The sequence below is a fragment of the Neovison vison genome, chromosome 2, assembly GCF_020171115.1.
Source record: "Neovison vison isolate M4711 chromosome 2, ASM_NN_V1, whole genome shotgun sequence".
Taxonomy (NCBI): domain Eukaryota; kingdom Metazoa; phylum Chordata; class Mammalia; order Carnivora; family Mustelidae; genus Neogale; species Neogale vison.
In genome coordinates this window covers 23,531,555-23,555,611 of record NC_058092.1, presented here as the reverse complement: position 1 = coordinate 23,555,611, position 24,057 = coordinate 23,531,555, and the positions used below count along the sequence as shown (strand labels likewise).

The following is a 24,057-nucleotide window of genomic DNA, read 5'->3' as shown; positions in this document are numbered from 1 at the left end:
TGAGTCTGAGCCACATGTTAGGTGTAGAGATTTTTTAAAAAAATAAATTTCTTTTAAAATAAAGAAAGAAAAAATTCAGTTTAAAACATTAATTAGACATGCTGTGAGGTACCCAAATGAAGATGTCAAGTATGCAGCTAGGAGTCTGGAGCTTAGAGGAGGTACAAATAGTAGCCAGATGTTCCACTAGTTCTTCCTTTTTGAACTGCGATGCTCCACATATTCTCAAGCGGACAGAAGCTCCAAACCCAGCTGCTTTTCACCCCTCAACTATGCTTAACACAAATGGAAAGTTTTTAAGGCCAAAAAGAATATACCTCTCCTTGGAAAATAGTGTAGAGAGCCGGTAAGTTCTCCATGGTCTCGGGTCTTCCTGAATTCATCCTTAATGTTCTATGGCTCCTCCATTTCTCTTCTGCTGAAGCTAATTCAAGTGTCCTATCACAAAGAAATAAGACAGACAACATGTGAAAGACATCTGCGTTAAAGAAGAAATGTGCACATAATCCCCTGCTAGTCTCTACAGAATAATGGCATTAGATTTAGCACTAGGCACTTTCATCCACATCTCTTTTGCCCAGTCATCATGAGAAGTTGTGGAAACTTGGATCCTTTTTTTCCCAATTGATACTTACCCAAGGCCATTAGTCTGTTTTGTTTTGTTTTCTAATCGCTATTGTTACTATTCTTTTTTAGAAGGAAGGCTTTGAGATGTGTGTGTGTGAAACTGAATTTTTAAAAAGGGAATAACAGTAATAAGAGGTAACATTTATCAAGAATGTCCAGGTACTGTGCTAAGCACCAAACAGCCAATATCTCATTTAATCCTCAAAACTCTCAAGCTGTAGGTTATATTCTTTTTTTTTTTTTTAAGATTTTATTTATTTACTTGAGAGAAATCACAAGTAGGCAGAGAGGCAGGCAGAGAGAGAGGAGGAAGCAGGCTCCCCGCTGAGCAGAGAGCCTGATGTGGGGCTCAATCCCAGGACCCTGGGATCATGACCTGAGCCAAAGGCAGAGGCTTAACCCACTGAGCCACCCAGGTGCCCCAGAAGAGTCTTAAACAGACTCTGCAATGAGCATGGAGCCCAATGTGGGGCTCGAAGTCATGACCCTGAGAATACCACCTGAGTTGAAACTAAGAGTTGGACAACTAAATGCACCACCCAGGTGCCCCTGCACCTCTTTTTTTAGTGCCCACATAACAATCCATTCTTGGATGTACCAAATTTACTTAACTTTTTTTTTTAAGATTTATTTATTTGAGAGGCAGAGATCACAAGTAGGCAGAGAGGCAGACAGAGAGAGAGGTGGAAGCAGGCTCCCTGCTGAGCAGAGAGCCTGATGCGGGGCTCAATCCCAGGACCCTGGGATCACTACCTGAACCAAAGGCAGAGGCTTTAACCCACTGAGCCACCCAGGCGCCCCTACCAAATTTACTTAACTATTTATGAATCATGTTAAAATGCAGACTGCAATTCAGTAAGTCTGAAGTGGTGCCTGAGATTGTACATTTCCACAAGCTCCTGGATGATGGTGATGCTGCCTGAGTAGAATCTTACCACTTTGGAGTTAGAAGGGACCTTATGGATAGTCTTGCTCAGTCTCCTGTTTTAAACAGAGAGGGAACTTGCAGTCTAGTGGCTCTTAACCATGCCACTTTACTCTGCTGGATAAATCAATGCTACATGAAGATAAATCTAATGGTACTGCCCTCGGGTCTCTTTTTCCTCCCAATTACACTTCCTGACAATAAGACTTGAAATTCTGTTTTCCTTAGATTTTCATAACCAAATACCTTCTTCTCTCCTCAACCCCCTCACTTTCATATGACAACTTTGGGTCCTAGTTTTGCAAAGTCTTCCTGATCTACAGGACCATCCATTAATTAAACTGCCTCACTTAAAACAAAAATGAGAGAAAATCCTATCAGTCTTCCAAATCCTGGTCCTAGTATCATCCCCAGGTTCCTACACCCTTCTCCTTGAGTTCTGTAAGACAACTTTGTATCCTTGCAATAAACTTGTGCTTTTCTGGTTATATCAGCCACAAGTGGTTTTTATTACTTTACTAATAGAACATAGAATGGAGGCATATTTGTCAGTTCTTGAGAAATGGCTGATAAACAGGTTAAATCCATGTATCACAACCTGGTTAGATCCTGCTTCTTCCCCTTCCCAGCTATGCAGGCTCATCTCTAATCTTTCCCTCCCTCTGGCCAGCATTTCTCACCTCACATCCTAGAATAAAGGTTATTGACCTGAGGCCAGTGGCTCTATCAAGAGACCTTAATTCCTCCAGCTCTGGGAACACTAGTGAAGTATAGAATCCATACAGTGAGGTATAGAATCCATAGAGGCATCGGCAGTTAGAACACCTAAATTGAGCTCAAACGTCTTAGTTGGACCCCTGTTCCTTCTACACAAAGGTCATGGGAAGAGCGATAAAAGTAGAAAAAAACTTAAGTTGATTCTTACAGATTTCTGCTGTGGTAAATGTATCACCACGTAACTTAAAGCTCTCCTATTGGCTCCTTCTATAGAACACTACCCTGAGAAACCCTGAGCAATTCTTCAGGAAAGAAAGCAGTATGTATTACTGAGGGAAATCCTGAAACATAACAGTAACAGGTTTACAATTTCACGAAAGCAGAGGGTTGCCATTTTTTAAAAATGGAACTTAAAATTTTCTTCCAAATTACATTCTGTAGAAACCTAGAGTTCTGGGGGCACCTGGGTGGCTCAGTTGGTTAAATGTCTGCCTTCAGCTCAGATCATGATCCCAGGTCCTGGGATCAAGCCCCGAACCAGGCTCCCTGCTCAGTGGAGAGTCTGCTTCTCTCTCTCCCTCTGCCTGTGTGTGTGCTCATGCTCTTGCTTTCTCTCTCATTCTCTCAAATAACTAAAATCTTAGGGGGAAAAAAACGTAAGAAAGAAACTAGAGTTTGATGGTGGTTATTCAGAAGCTCCTCAGTTAATCCGAGGTGGTTTTTAAATTTTTTTTTTAAAGATTTTATTTATTTATTTGACAGACAGAGATCACAAGCAGGCTCCCTGCAGAGCAGAGAGCCCGATGCAGGGCTCGATCCCAGGACCCTGGGATCATGACCCGAGCCGAAGGCAGAGGCTTTAATCCACTGAGCCACCCAGGTGTTTTTTAATTTTTTAAGATTTATTTGAGGGGTGCCTGGGTGGCTCAGTGCATTCAGCCTCTGCCTTCAGCTCAGGTCATGATCCAGGGTCCTGGGATTGAGCTCCACATCGGGTTCCCTGCTCAGCAAGAGCCTACTTCCCCCTCTCTCTCTGACTGCTGCTCTGCCTACTTGTGATCTCTCTGTCAAATAAATAAATAAAATCTTTTAAAAAACAAACAAACATTGAGATACATATAGTCCAGTCAAATAAGACCACATCTGTAGACGTCAAAGAGCAAGTAAATTGATAAAGATCGAGGTACATCATTTGGAGCTGCTTTGCAATAATTCTAGAAACAGAATATCTTCCGTAAGTGCTTCGTTTTCCTTGACTGTTTTAAACAATAATAGAATATGTAGGAATGCAACATGGACCCAATTACTAGCCACCCACTTCCCAAAGCAAGGGACAGAGCAAGAAAAATACACTGTGGGAATGAGAGGTGTAGCAGACAAATGGTGGCCCAGAGTGAGGGCAGACATTTGGGTGAGGAAGAAATCTGCAATGAAGAGCAACTCAGCAGGGCACCTGGGTGGCTCAGTCATTAAGTGTTTGCCTTCAGCTCAAGTCTTGGGATCAAGCCTGGCACCAGGCTCCCAGCTCTGTGGGAAGCCTGCTTCTCCCTCTCAAACACCCCCACTTGTGTTCCCTCTCTGGCTGTCTCTCTTTCCATCAAATCTTAATTAAAAAAAAAAAAAAAGAGCAACCCAGTGTGGAAAGAAGCAGGGTAATGATGACATCCACGTATTGGGCTGTCCAGAATGATGAATCAGTGCCAAGAATGGGAAGCAGCGCCGAGAGTAGAGGTAGTAATGCAATATTAACTTTCTGATTACAGGAGTTATATTGTGATTATATAAGAGAATGTCCTTTTTTATAGGAAAACTAAAGTTTTCAGGGATGATGGGGCATCCAGTCAGCAACTTAACTCTCAAATAATTCATTAAAAAATGTTATTTGTACTGTACTTCCACAATTTTGTGATTGTTTAAAAGCTGTTTTTAATGTGCATGTGACTGAAAAACAAAAAAACAAAAATAAAAAAAAAAACCCTGTTCTCTCTTCTCTCAAGCAATGAGAAGTCCATAGAACAATTACTAAATTAGTAAGATACTTAAAGCACCTTTGGAACTTCAAGTGTCACCTTACTGATCTGGCCATGATTTTTTTGTTGTATTTGTTTCTTTGGATATGGATTTGTTGTGGTTGCTACAGAACAATACTAACTAGATAAAACCCTGAGAGTTAAAGGAATTCTAATTTATCTCCAACTTGTGTATAAGAATTGAGAGAATCCGCTGAAAAGTAAAAATACTGGGGTATCAACAAAGACAGAATAATGACTCCAGGGCCTGCATTCTCAACCACTATTCTACACCACCTCAAAAAGAATATGCAAATCACACCTAAATCTTATTATAATTTCTAATACAAACTAAGTCCCAACATTAGAGATTCCAATGAGGAGTCATCATCAGAAAGGCATCATTCTTGGAGGAGGTAATGATGAGCTGGGTCTGGATTCATTCATCCAAACATGCAACCAAGGACCATTTCTTACTTGGTTTTTCTCTTCCCAGTGTCTGGTATACAGTAGGTACTCAAAGTTGTTGTTGTTGTTTTCTTTTTTTCTCTTTTTGAATGAGTGAATAGAGACTCACTATGTGCTAAACACAGGTAGAGAAAGAAGGGAGAAAGCATTCTGCCCTAAAGAAAGCAGAGGAAATTAGTTCCACCCAATATATTGGTCAGATCAGAAGGTGGGAGACTGACAGCCAAACTTCCTCCTCCCCACCAAATTACTAGAATTGACTATTTTAGATAGATGATTCTTCCTTTTTGAACTTCACTCATGGATCAGTTAAGAAAATGTCCAAAAGCAGGAAAGAGAAAAAATAGTAAAATGAAACAAAACAAAACAATAACACACCACACACAAAAATGGTCTCATAAAACATGAAAGCTGAAAAGGAATTATGAAGTTCATTTAGCATGTTATTGTTATTTAGCTTAAAATGAGGCTAACAGACATCAAGTGACTTGACAAAGGCTGCCTACAGCTAACCACGTTGGCACTAGACCCCATGGCCAGTACTCTATCCCACACTATTGTTACAATCAATAATCCTGGAGGTTCTCCAAGACTTCTGATAACAACAGCTAGTACATCAGTGTTTATTTGCCATGCATTAACCTAAAAGCATTACTTGTCTTAGCTAACTACAAGTGTGATCAGCACTAAAAATGGTGGCTAGGTTCAAAGTACTGAGAAAACAAGAGAGAGCAAGGGTTTGGAGGACATAGGGAAGTTTAAGATGTGACAACCAAATAGGAAAAATGGAAGTCCTGTAGGAGAGAATACTGTTCTTTGACCTCATTAGAACCCTAATCTATTGAACTCTACTTTCTTCCAACCTGTTAGCCCTCTCCAGCTTGGATTCCAGAGCCCATCATTTTAATAATTAGAATTACCTCCCTTTAACTCCTTATCTTTACAGCTCACCTTTCTGGCATGAGTGGAGTATAACTGCAGACAACAGACCCCATGCTAGCTAAGTTAAGCAGAAAAGGAGTTATTGCCAGATACTATGTGACTTACAAAATTACTTGAAGGGCTATAGGAGAAGGCTCCCTTAGAACTTACAGGAACAAGTCTTAACCCACAAAATAACTCTTTGCCATGATCGAAAAAGTTATGGCTATCATTGCAGAAAGTCACTAAACCAGAAAGTTGTTGACTAAAGAAATCCAGTGCCTCTGCTATGATACTTGTCAGCAAAACTGGATGGCTCTCACCCTTTTTGTCTCCACATCTAACTCAGATCCAAATTCAATTCTCACCTTAGGTGCAGAGGAGTCTAGGAAATTGCTTTTAGCATCCCAAACTTTTCAGTAAGAGAAGGCACATTAAGAGGTGGAAAGTATGCTGAGCAAGTCAAATCCCTGGTTCTCACTATCCCTGGATATGTCTTCTCCATGCCTACACTGAACAGCCTAAAGTTCCTAGAAAAAAAATATGATCTCCAACCTCAAGTGGGCCTTTTTTTAAGCACATACTACAATTCTATAAAGACACTATATTCTTTTTCCCTTTCAAATATTTTATCTATTTGACAGAGACATAGTGAGAGAGGGAACACAAGCAGGGGAAGTGGGAGAGAGAGGGGAAGAGACAGGATTCCAGCCAAGCAAGGAACCTGAGGTGAGGCTCCACCCCAGGACTCCGGGGTTGCGACCTGAGCCGAAGGCAGATGCCTAACGACTGAGTTACCCAGGCGCCCCTCAAATGGGCCCTTAATTCTGCAAGACAATTCTATGTTTCTCTGGTCTACTCATTCTCCCACAATCTACAATGACTTTCACACTTTCTACACTCAAATCTCTGACCTTCTCTCACTCTAAGTATATGATCCCATCACCTGCTTTACAGAAAAAATAAAAGCCATGAGAAAACTCATTTTACCAGCACAAAACACAGAAACAACCTGTGCCTATTGCCTTCATTTTCTTCTTCCTTTCTATTAACTGCAAAAACTTCTTTCATTCCCATCTTCCTAAGATTGCTCTAACTGTACTTTGGATCCCATCCATTCCCATGTTCTCAGAACACTATCAATGACTCAATTTCTCTCTTGCATTTTCAATTTTTTCATCGCCCTCTAAATTGGGTCCTTGATGACCTCTCATCTCCCTTAGCTTCCACATCCTCTCCTTTCCTTTACAATCATATGTATGGAAAATACTCTCTAGATTCACTGCCTTCTTTCCTTCTCTTGAGTTTTTGCCTCCTATCTGGCTTCTGGCCCCATCACACTAACTTTCATGAAGGACACCGTAAGCTCCATGAAGATAAAGCCAACAGACTTTTTTCAATTCTGATGATATTTAAATTCCAGGTTTTCTTTTAATGGGATCAGTTCATGGACATCATTTTTTTTATGATTTTATTTATTTACTTGACACAGAGAGACAGAGAGAGAGAGTGAAAGAGCACAAGCAGGGGGAGCAGCAGAAGGAGATGGAGAAGCAGGCTCCCCACTGAGCAGGGAGCCCGATGCAGAACTTGATCCCAGGACCCTAGGATCACAACCCAAGCCAAAGGCAGACGCTCAACCATGTGAGCCACCCAGGCACTCCTGAATTCCAGGATTTCCTAACACAGACAATTTCCTGCTGCTGAGACAACATTCTTCTGGTCCTCTACCCTAGCTCTTCTGTTTCTCTTGTGGAGTCCTGTTCCTGTTCTTGGCCATTTCATGCTGGGACCACTCGAGGTTCTCTCAGTTGATCTTGCCCACACCTATGTCTCAATTATCACCCATCTGCAAATTACTCCCAGCTCAATATTTCCCAAAACATCTCTGAGTTCCAAAGCTGTATTTCAAACTGCCTCCTGGGTCTCATAAATGACCTCTCCCTTCCCCATCCAAAAAAAGAACTACCCTGTTGCATAAGCCAGAAACCCAGGAGTTATGTTTGATTTCTCTTTCACTCCCTGAATCTAATCCATCACTAAGTTCTACTGATTTTACCTCCTTATCTCTAGAATCTGTCCAGTTCTCTGCAGTTGTACCAATACCAATACCTCAGTCCTCATTGCTTATCTCTCTCACCACTTGGTGCATCTATCTTTCCTCCAACCTGTTTATGCTACTGAGACTGAGGGATCAAGCCACCTCTCCCACCTCACCACTCTCTCCCACAACAAAAACAAAAACGCAGCAGTTTCTCATCCGTCTTGAAGTAAAAGTCCTGCACCTCTACCCACCTCCCGCTGCAACCTGTAGGAGACTCTTCTTCTTTCTCTCTGTACTGGCCACAGTGGCCTCTTTTTTTGCCTTATAGTCATTTTCCTCCGATTCACCACAGGGCCCCTGCACATGCTGCTCTCTATGGGATATTCTGCCTTCCTCCCTTGACCCAAGTAATTAGAATCCTTCCTTCAGGTATCCATTCAGGCACCTTTTCCTCACAGACGCCTTTCTGCTTATTTCAGGCACTCATAGCATCAGGCATGTCTCCTAAGCAGCAGGTCTTCTACAGATCTTTAGTGAGATCACCGTTTAACAGGTTTGCCCTCCCGGACTCAAACCCCTGAGGTCATGGACCATCTTTGGTTCACCATGTATCCTCAAGGCTCTTTCCAGCACCAGCTGGACGATTAAGGAGAGACCTAGTTCCCGGATATGAATCCAAATTTCTCACAAGACCGTGCTCTGGAGAAGCAGGGATCGGATATTCCTCTCATGTCCGTCTCTCTGAGAGGCCCAGAGCAGGCCCTAGTCAAAGACTGCACAATCAATGGCAGAAACAAGTCGGCCTCCTTAGCCAGAGAGGAGCCTGGTGGAGCCAGGAGACAAGGCTTTCCTCCCTGGGGGCGTCCGGCACAGGCACAGGGCTGGACAAGGCAAGCGCTGGACGAACAAGCCTGCGGTCGAGGGCCTCAGGCGGCTGCAGAGACCCCAACGTTCTGCTCCGGCCAAGAAGGGGAACCGAGGCTGCTACATGCAGGCGCTGGGACCTCGGGGCCTGCCTGGGCCCCCTGAAAACCATCAGCTGAGAAGGGCCAGACTCAGGCCACACAACCGAGGTGCCGCCTCCAGATGCCGCAGCCCCCCACCCCCGACCTTCCTTCCACTTACTCTGTGTCAGCTCCCGGTCTCCCCGCCGCAGCATTGCGCGGAACGCCAAAACCAGACAGCGCTCCCACCCACAAGACACAGCGCGCCTAGGTGGGACTCCAGCCCCACCCACCAATCCTGGCACCGTACTCTCGTGACGCTAGAAAGATCTGACCAATAAAAGGAGAGAACTCAGGGGGGCGGTGCAGAGGGGAATACTGGAAGGCGATTGGTTTCTCGGAGCCGGAAGTTTTAGGGGAAGAACTAAGTTGGAACCAATCGCGCGTTGCCTGAGTGTGTCGGCGCGGTCAGTGGCGGCGCTGAGGAGAGTGGTTGCCGCCATGATAGAGCAGCAAAAGCGCAAAGGCCCAGAGTTGCCACTGGTTCCAGTCAAGCGACAGCGGCATGAATTGTTGTTGGGAGCCGCGGGGTCGGGCCCCGGAGCCGGGCAGCAGCCGACGGCGCCTGGCGCTTTGCTGCAAGCGGTAAGTGAAGTAGTAGACAGCCTTCGGCCCTCCGCTCATCTTCCTCTCTGAAAGCCTAGTACCCGGTGATCCCGCACTGCGAGGGCGGAACGAGAATAGCTACCTGCAGTTAAAATAGGGGAGCACTGTGCAGGTGGTCAACAACCCTGCACTTGCTCCCTTCGTTCCCAGGTTGGACGCCTGTTTTCAGCGTCTCGACCACCCTGTGAGGGGGCGTTAGAATTAAAGTTACATTCCTTGAACTCAAAACCGGTACCAGGGCTTTTTCATACTTCATCTTCCACAGAGAGCCGGCATAGAGTAAACATTCAGAAAAGGTGGTAGAATGGATGGATGAGTGAATGAAAGGATGAATGAATGAGGGAAGGAAGGAAATGAATGAGACCCGCTCGCTTGGGGACTTTGGGCAAGTTGCTCACCCCTTTGTTTCTCAGCACTGGTGCTGTTATTAACGACAACCGAACAATCGCTAACATTCATGGAGTCCGTGCACCCAGGGCTTTGTATGCGAAAACTCCATTAATCTTGGTAACAGCTTAAGAGTTAAGAACTCTTCGCGCAGTCTCTTGTAAATTTACCCGGTAAATGATAGAAAGAGACTTTAAATCCCAAATCCATAGTCTTAACTGCATTTCTTGTAAGATGGAGGTAATAATCACATCTCTTTTCCTGTGCTGCTAGGCTCAGATCAAGAAATACGTGTGTCCTCTCTCAACCGTTCCACTGGCGGGTGAGCAAATCCTGCTGGCACCATCCTCAAAATATATATATATACCAAATTGCTACCCCTTCTGCCACCTCCACTGCTAACTCGTGGTCTAATCCATTATTTTCTCATTTGGCATTATTGTAGTGAGGCCCTAAAAGGTAATCCTGTTTCTGCTGTTGTATGGTCAGTCTATTCTCAGTCCGCCGACTGGAGAACCTTGCTAAAGGTCAGATCATGTTTCCCTCAGCTGAAAACTTTCAGTGGCTTTCCACCACACCCAGTTAAACCAAAATCCTTAAAATTTTTTGCCCATTTTCCATTTATCTCTCAGATCTACCTATTTTCCATTGCTAATGCTGCTCGTTTTGCTGGCTTCCATGCTCTTGCCTCGAAGCCTTTGCATTTGCTGCACTCTACCAGAGTGCTCTTAAATGGTTTACACACTCCGGCTCCTCCAAATCTTTGTTCAGATATCCCGTTTTTCAGGGAAGGCTTTCCTGACTACACTGCTTTAAATTGCAGTACCCCATATGCATTAATCCACGTTGCTTTTTTTTCTCCATAGCACCTACCACCTGCTGTATGTTTTGTTTTTCTCTCTCCCTCTCTCCTCTTCCTCCTTTCCTAGAACAGAAACTCGATTGTTTATTTTGTTCAGTACTACTTTTCCAATGCAAAGAAAAATAGCCCAGCACATAATATTTTTTTGACTAAACCAGAAACCACTAAAGATATTTGGCACTAATAGTAGCACCCATCCTTCTCTCTGAAAAAAGTATCAGCCTGGGTTTCATTGAATTGTCCAAGCCTAGGCTTGGTGTCAAGACCATAATCAAAACTGCTGGGTAATATGTACCCTGCAGGATGTTTGGGAGGCTGTGACAGTCCAGTCATTCAATGAGCTAGAGACTGGGAAAACAGTATTGAATGACACAGGCAGGGTCCCTACACTTACAAGGCTGCTTTTCTACTGGGGAAAAAGAAGAAAATGTGTGAGCAAATATTTAAGGTAATTTCAGGTAGTGGTAAGTGCTGTGAAGAAGTCCAGCAGGAGTATTGGAATACAGAGGGGAGGTGTGGTGCTGCTTGAGTTTGAGTGATGAAGGAAAGACCTTCTGAAGAGGAAACATTGGAAGGAGCTAAACACAAGAGGATCAAGGGAAGAGGGTTCTGATCAGGACCAACAAGTGTAAAGATCCTCAGACAGAAATGAGCTTAACATGTTTGAGCAATTAAAAGTTGGCTATGGGACCGGAGGAGAGTGAGCGAGTAGTTAGTAAACAGGTAGACACTAGACACTACAGCAGAAGGGATCCAATTGGAGGCATAAGTTAGTATAAGAAGAGTTGCCATTCTCTAAATCAGGAGAAATCTACTCAATTATTGTTTCCCATGTCTTTTGCACCCTCCTTTGCCTGTAGGTAGTGACTACTCTATACTTCTGTCTTTTGTTCAGGGACCTCCAAGGTGTTCCTCCCTTCAGGCCCCAATCATGCTGCTCTCAGGACATGAAGGGGAAGTGTACTGCTGCAAGTTTCACCCCAATGGATCCACCTTAGCATCTGCAGGATTTGATCGACTGATATGTAAGAGATAGTTTCTGAAGTTGGAATAATTGCTGTCTGCTAAGTTGTGATTATTTTTTAAAACCTCCAGTGCCGAAGAAGGTTATCAGTCTGAATTGGTCATGTCATAAACTACATAGCTAATGTACAATAAGAATATTGAATATTCTTATACAGTACAATAAGAATATTGAATGATCTTGGGTATAGACCTCAAGGTCCATGTGGTAAATATAAAAGGGATTATGTTACTAGTTGGAAAGTGAGTTGCCCTACTTTGAGAATATCTTCCTCATGGAGACAGATCTTGAGTGGGTTGAGCCAGACAAGAGATCTAGGCATACCAGGTTAATGGAAGTAATGAGGGGAGAGAGAGCTTCCTTTTCCGTGAGACCTTCCTCTTGATCCATTCATAGAATCCTAGCACATGGGAAAGAAAGGGGGGGGTGGAGATGGTAAAGTGGCAACTCAGTTGGATAATCTCCCTGTAAATCATTAGGATCTGCATCCAAGAGGCATCTGGCTGGCTCAATCAGTAAAGCGTGTGACTCTTGATCTTGTGGTTGTGGGTTCAAGCCCCATGTTGGGCGTAGAGATTACTTAAAAATAAAATCCTTTAACTCCTCGAGGGCACAGACTTTTCTTGTTCCTTCTCTATCCCCACAGTGAAGATGAACCTTAACCTGGTATATCGTAGCCGCTTAATAAAAGCCACGAATGGGAAAAAAAAAAAAAAAGAGTTCTGGGCACATGGCTGGCTCAGTCAGTAGGGCATGCAAGTTTTGATCTTGGGGCTGAGTTCAAGCTTCATGTTGGGTGTGAAGCCTACTTAAAAATTTTTTAAAAATTGGGGGCTTTGGGCTAGCTCAGTTGGTGGAGCATGTAACTCTTGATCTCAGGGTCCTGAGTTCAAGCCCCACATTGGGTGTAGAAATTGCTTAAAAGTAAAATCTTAAAAAAAAAAAAAAAAAACTCTGCATCCAGATTCTCAGCTACTAGTTGGCAGTACCCATTTTTGAGAAATAAGTTGAAAAAAATTACTTTAGAGGAGTCATGAGAAAAAAGCAAGAGAGAAGATATCAGGAGCATCTGACTGTCTTTTATTCTTACATCATTTGTTGCTTTATGGGATGAAGTGAGTCCTTGAGTTCTTTGCTTATAAGTCTGTACCTCAGAATAGATGAGAGCTGACATTGCTGTCTTAATTTAGCTGTTCTAGTTCTGTGATCCTTAAACTTAACAGTGGCCAAGCATCTAGAAGACTTGCAGTTTTGCAGAACATCCTTGAATCAATACACTTATTTCATCAAGCAAAAAACAGTTTATCAACAGAAAAATAACTACAATATGTATGTACCTTATAACATATAGAGGTGCTCTTTAATAACACTCATTAAAGTTCATTCCTTGCTAGACCAAGTTCCCTGAGGACAGGAACTGTGTCTATTCATTTATCTCCTTTTATCCTAGCACCTGGCATGTTGTAGGTATATGGTACATGTGGAATGAATAAATGTAGTGTAAAGTCATTGCCATGTGACCTTCAAGTCAGTTCCAGCTTCCTGGGTTTTCTGTAAGTGCCATCATTTTGTAGTCTCTATACTCAACATGTAGTAGTGAGTACCAACTTTTTTAACATTACAGCAGAAAGCTTAAGACTTTAAAAATTATATATTTTTTAAAAAGATTTTATTTATTTATTTGACAGAGAGAGAAAGATCACAAGTAGGTAGAGAAATAGGCGTGGGGGAGGGAAGCAGGCCCCCTGCTAAGCAGAGAGCCCGGCGCAGGGCTCAATCCTAGGACTCTGGGATCATGACCTGAGCTGAAGGCAGAGGCTTAACCCACTGAGCCACCCAGGTGCCCCTATAGCTACTTTTTTAAATATTTTAGTTATTTGAGAGAGAGAGCACGAATAGAGGAGGGGCAGAGAGAGAAGCAGACTCCCCACTGAGCGGGGAGCCCAGTGTGGGGTTTGATCCCAGGAGCCCAGGATCATGACCTGAGTCAAAGGCAGATGCTGAGTGAACTGAGCCACCCAGGTATCCCCCCAAATTATATCTATTAACAATTTTTATCAGTCTTATGAAATATGAAAATATTACATTAGTTTTGTTTTTGGTGTCAGGAAAATCGGTCCAGCCAGTAGAGCCAATAGTGTTCCAAGGGAGTGTAATCTCAAAACCATTGTGGTAAATTTATAAGTACCTTTTCTATGGCTAATGATGAGTTTTCTTTTGTGTAGTAATGATCATATAACCCGTATCTTCCTAACAGTGTTGTGGAATGTCTATGGTGACTGTGATAACTATGCTACATTGAAGGGACACAGTGGGGCCGTGATGGAGCTGCATTATAACACTGATGGCAGGTGAGTAAGTAGTCTGCATAATAGAATGACAGCTGCTTTCATACTAATTTTTCTTGGCATTTTTTCACATTTCATCCATAGGTTTTCTGTCTCTCTGGAGACTTTGCTGTCAAAAACTACCGCATTTTCGGCAGTTTCTTTATTATCCTATCACTGTCAACCCAGTCTCTTGTTCCATGTATGCATTTATAAATACATCTCTATCTAACATCAATAGCCCAGACAATTTCTTTTTTAAGACATAAAACATAATTTTATATGCAGAAATCAGCTATTTTTGCTATATAAGCAATAAAGTATTTACTTTGAGAAACTCAAAAATATATCAATTTAAAAATAGCCCATATTCCTACCACTCCAAAGATTATCATTGTTAATATTTTATTAGTGCTTCTCAAGTTTTTTTCCTGCTTTAAGCTATTTGGTTTTACATGTACATTAGAACTTCATGTATGATCTTTTCTGCTGCTTTTTTCCTTTAACATTATTCACCTAATGTATCATTTATTATAACATACATTTATCACGAACATTTTATTTTTTTTTTTAAAGATTTTATTTATTTATTTGACAGAGAGAGATCACAAGTAGGCAGAGAGGCAGGCAGAGAGAGAGAGAGGAGGAAGCAGGCTCCCTGCTGAGCAGAGAGCCCGATGCGGGACTCCATCCCAGGATCCTGAGATCATGACCTGAGCCGAAGGCAGCGGCTTAACCCACTGAGCCACCCAGGCGCCCCTATCATGAACATTTTAAATACTGCCTAATTTTACAATAACTACATAATAAAGAAATGTGATTATGCAAAGTTAATTAATCCCATTAGGTATTTCAGTGAACATTCATTGTTTTATACCTCTGACCTTTAAAATCCTAAGGTCCCTAAATCAACTGGTACATAGCCTTGTATGCATTTTTCCTGTTAATATTTAAGTAAAGAAAGCTTTATAAAATCAATTATAACTTAGAAATCATTGTCAGGGGCGCCCAACTGGCTCAGTCGGAAGAACATGTGATTCTTGAGCTCAGGGTCAGGAGTTTAAGCCCCTTGTTGGGTGTAGAGATTACTTAAATAATATAACTTTTTAAAAAATCATTTTTAGAGATGAAATAGAAAACTTTTAATTTTAGAGAAAGGGTTATAATTACTGAGTCAAGAATTGCCACAGTCTGTCTTCCTACTGTAGCAGGGAGTGATTAAACATTTCCAGATGGGAAAGTGTTTAAAGCGTCATCTATCAAAAAGGAGGAAGAAATCGGGGAAACTGCTGTATTAGGTTGGGATATATCATGGGGACTGACAGAAGGAAATTTTTTTACATTTTCATGGGGTAGACCGCGTAACCCAGTCTAGAGCACCAGTAGGATTTGGTAGGTAGGGCGAGGCATGCCTACGTCATGTGAGTACAACATGTCAGTGGCCTTAAAGAGTCTGGCTCATTTTGACAAGTGGGGAGGATGGATGGCTATTGTTCGTCTTCACTCGTTTTTTGTTCTTCCTCTTGCAGTATGCTCTTCTCCGCATCCACAGATAAAACTGTGGCAGTGTGGGATAGCGAAACAGGCGAGAGGGTTAAAAGGCTAAAAGGACATACTTCCTTTGTGAATTCCTGTTACCCGGCCAGGAGGGGCCCCCAGCTTGTCTGCACTGGCAGTGATGATGGGACAGTTAAGGTGGGTGTTGTCTGTCTGTATGTTGTTGCTGGTTCAGAGGTTCCACAATGTGAACTTACTTTGCTTTCCATCTATGGCGTAGCCTACTGTCCACAACTTTGTTTTAGCGGTCATTTCCCAAAACAGAGGTCTTTCTGTTTTTACTTTAAGATTTTTTAATTTGAGAGAGCGAGCCAGTAGGGTTGAAGGGGAGCAGATCGGGAAGGAGAGGGACAAGCAGATTCCATGCTGCTTGTGGAGCCCAGTGCAAAGCTCAGTCTCATAACCCTTAGCTCATGCTCTGAGCTGAAACCAAGATTAGCAGACACTTGACTGGCTGGGCCACCCAAGCACCCCAAAAACAGAGGTTTTTTAAAATAATATGCAGTATTTTTAAGGATCTTGTAGCATGTTAGAACCATGTTGAACCTTTGTGACTTGGAATAAAATGGACCACCTGAATTGGATCTTTATTTTTAATTTATTTGTCAGAGAGAGAGAGAGAGCGAGCACGTACACAGGCAGGCAGTGGCAGGCAGAGGGAGAAGCAGGCTCCCTTTCTGGCAAGGAGCCCAATGCGGGACTCGATCCTAGGACATTGGGATCATAACCCAAGCTGAAGGCAGCCGCTTAGCCAACTGAGCCACCAGGCATTCCCTGGGATTCTTGACTGAGCTGTTTACCTAAGTATGTGATCTCAGGCAGTTCACTTTTCTGATCCTGTTTCTCGGTCTTTAGAACAGTGACAGCAATATACATGTCTTACAAAGCTGTTGTAAAAGTATAGTCACTATATAAAAAGGTCAGTATATGGTTTAGTAACAAGATCATTTTAGTTCAGTGATTCCAGCTTGTCTTCATGTCAGACTGCCTGAAGAACCTATTAAAAATAACCAGGTTCTCAGGACGCCTGGGTGGTTCAGTCTGTTAAACATCTGCCTACCGCTAAGGTCATGATCCCAGGGAGTTAGGATCAAATCCCGCATTGGGCTCCTTGCTCAACAGGGAGCCTGCTTCTCCCTCTGCCTGCTGCTCCCCCTGCTTGTGCGCTCACTCTCACTCTCTGTCTCTCTCTTTGACAAATAAAAAATAAAATCTTAAAAACAAAAACAAAAAACTCAAGATTCTAGTTCAGTAGGTCTAGAATGGGAATTTTTGTTTTTAAATTAAGACTTCTTTAGAGCGCAAGGGACGCCATGAATTCCGTTTGGAGGCATCTTTAAGCTCACCGAGTAGACACCCCGAGCAAAGCTCACCCTCCCGAGTTGAAAATATTTATGGACAAGAAATTATCATTGAAATTAAATGGTGGCAGACATGTTCAAGGAATATTGCGGGGGTTCGATCCATTTATGAATCTTGTGATAGATGAATGTGTGGAGATGGCAACTAGTGGGCAACAGAACAATATTGGAATGGTGGTAATATGAGGAAATAGTATCATCATGTTAGAAGCCTTAGAACGAGTATAAACAATGGATGTGTTCATCAGAAGAATCAACTGCTTCCACATGTCCCCTCTCCATAGTATTTGTTTTATTATAATATAAAAATCAGATCGTGTGCATTTTCATATTGAGCTTTTAATAGCCAAAAAAAACAAAAAAAAAAAAAAAAAAAAAACTTCTTTAAAGAGCAGTTTTAGGTTCACAGTAAAATTGAGGAGAAGATACAGAGATTTCCCATATACCCACTTCCCCCACACATCCATAGCCTCTCCCATGATCCCCCACCAGAGTGGTACATTTTTTACAGTTGATAAACCTACACTAACACAGGGGCGCCTGGGTGGCTCAGTGTGTTAAAGCCTCTGCCTTCGGCTCAGGTCATGATCTCAGGGTCCTGGGATCAAGCCCCGCATCAGGCTCTCTGCTCAGCAGGGAGCCTGCTTCCTCCTCTCTCTCTCTGCCTGCCTCTCTGCCTACTTGTGATCTCTGTCTGTCAAATAAATAAATAAAATCTTTAATAAAAAAAAAAAACCTACACTGACACGTCCTAATCACCCAAGTCCATAGTTTATATTAGGGTTCACATTTAATGTTACACATTCTGTGGTTTGGGACAAACATATAATTACATGTATCCATCACAGTGGTATCATACAGAGTATTTTTTCTGCCCTAAAAATCCTCTGTGCTCCTTCTGTTCATCCCTCCCCCCCTGACAGCCACTGATCTTTTTACTGTCTCCATAGTTTTGTCTTATTTGAGATTGGTTTCTTTTACTTGGTAATCATGCATTTTAAGAGTCTTCCATGTCTTATAGACAGCCTCTCCTCTGTTGTCCTGCCCACCGCTGCCTTGTAGTGTGTTCAATAAATTCCTATCTCCTTAAAAAAAAAAAGATTCTTCCAGCCTTTGTAGCTCATTTGTTCTAGTGCCAAATAATATTCCATTGTCTGGACATACCACAGTTTATTCATTCACTTACTAAAGGACATCTCAGTTGCTTCCCAGAGTTGCAGTTATGAATAAAATTGCTGTAAACATCCATGTGGGAGTTTTGTGTGGACCTAAATTTTTCAACTCTGTTGAGTAAATACTGAGGACCACGGTTGCTAGATCCTATGGTAAGAGCATATTTAGTATTTGAGAAACCACCAGTCTGAGTGCCCAGCTGGCAGTTGATGGAGCGTGCAGCTCTTGATCTTGGAACTGTAAATTTGAGCCCCACGTTGGATGTAGAGATTATTTAAAAATGAAATCTTAAAAGGAGAAAGAAACCACAAATCTGTCTTCCAGAGTAGCTGTACCATTTTACATTCCCACCAGCAATGAGTGAGAATCCTTGTTGCTCCGCGTCATCATTTGGTGGTGTCAGTGCTCCGGATTTTGGCTTCTCTAATAGGTATGTAGTCGTACCTCGCTGTTAGTTTAATTTACATTTTCCTGATGACATAAAGTGGAGCATCTCTTCATATGCTTTTTGTCATCTGTGTACCTTCTTCGGTGAGGTGTCTGTTAAGATCTTTAGCTCATTTTTTTTTAAGATTTTATTTACTTATTTGAGAACGAGCACAAGCAGGGGGAGCAGCAGACAGAGGAAGAGGGAGAAGCAGGCTCCCCACTGAGTGGGGAACCTGACGTGGGGCTTGATCCCTGGACCCTGAGATCATGACCCGAGCAGAAGGCAGATGCTTAAGCGACTGGAGCCACCCATGTGCCCCTTTAGCTCATTTTTTAATCGTGTTGTTTTTTTATTGCTGAGTTTTGAGAGTTCTTTGTACATTTTGGATAATAGTCCCTTATCAGATATACAAATATTTTCTCCCTGTCTCATGGTTTATCTTCTCATTCTCTTAACATTGTCTTTCTCAGGCAGACGTTTTTAGCTTTCATGAAGTCCAGTTTATCAAATATTTCTTTCACGAATTGTGCCTTTGATGTTGTATCTAAAAAGTCATTGCCATACCTCAGGTCATCTGTGTTTTCTTCTGTGTGATACATTTTGAGTTAATTTTTGTGAAAGGTGCAAGGTCTGTGTCTAGATGCATGTTTTTTGCATGTGGATGTCCAGTTGTTCCAGTGCCATTGGTTGAAGAAACTCACTTGCTCCATTGCCTTTTCTCCTTTGTCAAAGATCCGTTGACTGTATTTATGGGGGTCTATTTCTTTTTTTTTTTTTTTTTTTAAGATTTTATTTATTTATTTGAGAGAGAGAGACAGTGAGAGAGAGCATGAGCGAGGAGAAGGTCAGAGAGCGAAGCAGACTCCCCATGGAGCTGGAAGCCTGATGTGGGACTCGATCCCGGGACTCCAGGATCACGCCCTGAGCCGAAGGCAGTCGTCCAACCAACTGAGCCACCCAGGCGTCCCTATGGGGGTCTATTTCTGAGCTCTGTGTTCTCTTCCATTGATATATTCTTTCTCCAGGACCATACTGTCTGGATTACTGTAGTTTTATAGTAAGTCTTTTTTTTTTTTTTTTTTTTTTTTAAGTAATCTCTATACCCAACCTGGGGTCAAACACACAACTCTAAGATCACAAGTCACATGCTCTTCCAACTGAGCCACCTAGGTGCCCCTACAGTAAGTCTTGGAGGTCAGTTATCATCAGTCTTCCAACTTTAGTTTCTGCTTCAGTATTGTGTTGGCAATCTTGGATCTTTTGTCACTATATGAACATTAGAATCAATTTGTTGATTTCTACAAAACTACTTACTAGAATTTTGGTTGGAATTGCATTGAATCTATGAAGTTGAGAATGACAATATTGAGTTTTCCTATGCATGATCATGGAATAGCTCTCCATTTATCTAGTTGGGTTTTTGTTTTGTTTGTTTTGTTTTTTAAAGATTTATTTATTTATTTGACAGAGAAGGAGAGACAGCGAGAGAGGAAACGCTAAGCAGGGGTAGTAGGGGAGGGAGGAACAGGCTTCCCACCAAACAGGGAGCCCAATACAGGGCTCGATCCCTGGACCCTGGGATCATGACTCAAACCAAAAGCAGATACTTAATGACTGAGCCACTCAGGCACTCCTAGTTCTTTGATTTCACTCATCAGAGTTGTGAGGTTTTCCTCATTTAGTTCCTGTACGTATTTTGTTAAGTTTATATCTAAATATTCCTCTTTTTTGGGTGCTAATGTAAATGGTTTTGGGGTTTTTTTTCTTTTTAAGAACCAGAATTTTTTTTTTTTTTTAAGATTTTATTTATTTATTTGACAGAGATCACAAGTAGGCAGAGAGGCAGGCAGAGAGAAAGAGGAGGAAGCAGAGAGCCCGATGCGGGGCTCGATCCCAGGACCCTGGAATCATGACCTGAACCAAAGACAGAGGCTTTAACCCACTGAGCCACCCAGGTGCCCCAAGAACCAGAATTTTTAAACCTGTTCCTCGTCTGATTTGGTGTAGCAGGTCTGACAATTCAGGAGCCATTGATCTCATCCAGCATCGTCATTTTACTCTTTTATGATTATTTGTATTTGAGTGTGGTTGATGCATGTTAAATGAGATACAGGTATACAGCATAATGATTCAGCAGATTTATACATTATGCTATACTCACCATTGCACCCTCCTTTTCAAATGAGGAAAATGAGACCTAAAAATAGTGACTTTTATTTCAGGGGCACATAAGGACATACTACTTTGTAGGACCAATCATTTTACTCTTTCTTTGGCACGAATTTTGGGTTCTGGGTAGTTTTTTTATTTATTTGACAGAGAGAGCACAAGCACAGGGAACAGCAGGCAGAGGGAGAAGGAGAGATGGGCTCCCTGCTGAACAAGGAGCCTGACAAGGGGTGTGATCGCAGGACCCTGGGATAATGACCTGAGCCAAAGGCAGATACTTAACCGACTGAACCACCCAGGTGCCCCTTTGGGTAGTCTTTTAATGATTAAATCAGGATGGATTTCAAAGGAGTACCTCTGAGAAACCACACTAAACCTATGATTGTTGCTTTTTAAATGAATTTTTTTTCTTTTCATAGTTCAAGGTTGTGACATTGACATACTGAATCATCTGCTTTGGGATGTTTTTCTACTAAATCATTTTTTTCCTACTAAATCATTTTTATAATAAACCCAATCAATTGGGGCCCCTTGATGTTTGGCTAGGTAGAGAGGCTGCTGCTTAGGAATCGTTCCAAAGCCCGGAGATCTTAACCTACGTGTGCCGTAGTTGGAGAGTCTTAACAGTAACTTATTTGCTCATTGGCTTTTCAAAAAGGCAGTAAGATGAAAATACCCTAAGGAATTTTATTTATATTCATCAAGGGCCTGCTATATGATAAACACCTAGGAACTTACTCATGTTTGTTTCCGGCTTCACTTCCTTTACCTTTTCTCTGACTTTCTTTCTTTTTGTCGTTATCTCTTTCCTCATGTTTATCTTTCTGCCTTTACTTGGCTTTTCTTTTTTCAACTACTCTCCATTATGAATATCTGTCTGTCTTTTTTATTATTATTATTTATTTATTTGAGAGCATGAGAGGAAACGGGGCAGGGGGGCAGGGTGAGAGGGAGGAGGAAAGAAGCAGACTCCCTGCTGAGGGTGGAGCCCTACGTGGGGCTCCATCTCGCCACCCTGAGATCCTGACCTGAGCCAGAATCAAGAGTCGGATTCTCAACCAACAGAGCCACCCAAGCACCCCTGTATGTCTTTTTTATTCTCCTTTTAGTTTCTTACTTTTCTTCTCCCTTAATTAAACATGACTTGATGGGCACCTCGGTGGCTCAGTGGATTAAAGCCTCTGCCTTCAGCTCAGGTCATGATCTCAGGGTCCTGGGATCAAGCCCTGCATCGGGCTCTTTGGTCAGCGGGGAGCCTGCTTCCGTCCTCTCTCTGCCTATTTGTGATCTCTGTCTAATAAATAAAGTCTTTTAAAAAAGATTTGAAATAAATATTTTATTATTGAAAATAATATTTATTTTAATGTGCAGTATGTCACATCACCTGAAGTGACTGCTTTTTAACCAGTTCCTTGTTTTAATTTCAACATATTATTTATAAACAATTCTTTGTTGAACAGCCTTTTACATATGCCTTTTAGTTACTTGCCATGTTGGAATGCTTTATTGTTTTCTTTTTTTTTTTTAAAGGTTTTATTTATTTATTTGACAGAGAGAGATCACAAGCAGGCAGAGAGGCAGGCAGAGAGAGAGGAGGAAGCAGGCTCCCTGCTGAGCAGAGAGCCCGATGCGGGCCTCGATCCCAGGACCCTGAGATCATGACCTGAGCCGAAGGCAGCGGCTTAACCCACTAAGCCACCCAGGCGCCCACTTTATTGTTTTCTGTTCTAGGTTTGTAAGTGTGGGAATTTAATAACCTTTGTTTATAAGGGGGAAAACATTGTGTTGTATTTTACTCATCAGAATTCTCAAAAGAAAACAAAGCTTTCAGTAGTTCTAGTATTTTCGGTCTAGAACTGGCAGCCTGAACATTCTCCATACTAGTAGTTGGCTTTTTTTTTTTTTTTCTTAAGATTTTATTTATTTGTTTCAGAGGGGGAAAGAGAGTGGGGGGGAGAGAGCGCACATGAGGAAGGGAAAGGGCAGAGGCATAAGGAGAAGCAGACTCCTCGCCGAGCAAGGAGCCTGATGCAGGACTCAATCCTGGGACCCCGGGATCATGACCTGAGTCAAAGGCAGATGCTGAACCAGCTGAGCCACTCAGGTGCCCCCATACTAGTAGTTTTCATACTGTTTTTAACAATTCATTCATTCTAATAAAGCAATTGGGAAATCTTTTTTTATTATTATTATTTTTTTAAGATTTTATTTATTTATTTAACAGACTGAGGTCACAAGTAGTTAGAGAGGCAAGCGGAGAGCGAGATGGGGAAGCAGGCTCCCTGCTGAGCAGAGAGTCCGATGCGGGGCTGGATCCCAGGACCCTGAGATCATGACCTGAGCTGAAGGCAGAGGCTTAACCCACTGAGCCACCCAGGCACCCCTAGGAAATCATTTTTTAGGGGCACGTGGGTGGCTCAGTCACTTAAATGTCTTCCTTTGGCTCCAGTCATGATGCCAGGGTCCTGGGATCAAGCCCTGTGTCTGCTCCCTACTCAGGGGAGAACCTGCTTCTCCCTCTCCCTTTGCCCCTCCCCCTGCTTCTGCTCATGTGCACATGCTCTCTCTCTCTCAAATAAATAAATAAAATATTTTTAAAAATTTTAAAGGAAATCATTTTTTATATTGTATATAGGTTTAAAAGCACACATATTATTATTATCTTTTATATATGTAAATATATATATAAATAAAGATTGTTCCCTTTTATAAACAATTTAGTCCTCGTGCCATTACACAGACCAAAGCAGGGAAGGTGTTTGGGTTAGAGGTGCGGGTGGGCCATCAAGGCCCAAAGTGGTGTCAGGGCCCAAGTGAGGTGAGGAAAGCATCGATGCAGGATGGGAGCAGTCCATTGTAGGGAGACGGGGACTGACAAGGGTAAGGATGTCCACATGACACAGAGTAGGTAGCCCAGTATGGGGAATTGGAGGGGAGAGCGGCCCAACATAGAGTCAGTGCCTAAGCAGAGTAAATGTTTCATCTGTGCATTGGTGGGGGAGAAAGTATGGGTATGAGCTTGAGTTGAGAGTGTCCACATGGGATGAGAGCAGTTTAGGTCCAAAGTCTGAGGCTAAGGATAGCATTCCTGAGGAAAGGCAGCCCGGAGAGGGGTGTTAGAGCCAGAGCAGAGTGAAGGGAGCATTCATACAAAGGGATAACCCAAATGGGGTGAGGAGGGGGTCCACATAGGAAATGTGAATCACAGTTCAAACAGAGAAAGGAAGACATTCATGCAGGGGAAGAGTAGAAAAGGATATAGGAGATTAATTACATACAGGAATCTTCATCATGTAAGTATAATAAGTATAACAGGAGACAGACTTCTCATTGTCAGAGAAAGGAGTTACCATACAGGAGAGAGGACTAAAATGCATCTTGTGTTGTTGGCATTGAACTGGATGTATCAGTGAGAACTCGTGGGATTCAACACATAAAACAGATAG

At 42.4% G+C, this 24,057-nt stretch overlaps 2 protein-coding genes and 1 pseudogene across 2 annotated transcripts in view; 2 read left to right on the top strand and 1 right to left on the bottom strand.

The window, feature by feature from the left end:
- Positions 1–8,907, bottom strand: part of ZCCHC17 (zinc finger CCHC-type containing 17) — a 55,329-nt gene extending 46,422 nt beyond the window's left edge. Inside the window, exons 1-2 of the mRNA XM_044237646.1 lie at positions 8,837–8,907; positions 318–438 (exon numbers count right to left, since the gene is read on the bottom strand). Coding sequence (XP_044093581.1) covers positions 318–383 — 66 coding nt within the window. The 5' untranslated portion in view covers positions 384–438; positions 8,837–8,907. The remainder of the gene's footprint in view (positions 1–317; positions 439–8,836) is intronic.
- Positions 8,908–9,122: 215 nt separating this feature from the next.
- The window catches only part of SNRNP40 (small nuclear ribonucleoprotein U5 subunit 40), a 37,477-nt gene continuing 22,542 nt past the window's right edge, over positions 9,123–24,057 (top strand). The window contains exons 1-4 of the mRNA XM_044237645.1: positions 9,123–9,300; positions 11,466–11,595; positions 13,852–13,945; positions 15,451–15,616. Coding sequence (XP_044093580.1) covers positions 9,157–9,300; positions 11,466–11,595; positions 13,852–13,945; positions 15,451–15,616 — 534 coding nt within the window. The 5' untranslated portion in view covers positions 9,123–9,156. The remainder of the gene's footprint in view (positions 9,301–11,465; positions 11,596–13,851; positions 13,946–15,450; positions 15,617–24,057) is intronic.
- LOC122899674 lies at positions 16,847–17,138 on the top strand (annotated as a pseudogene).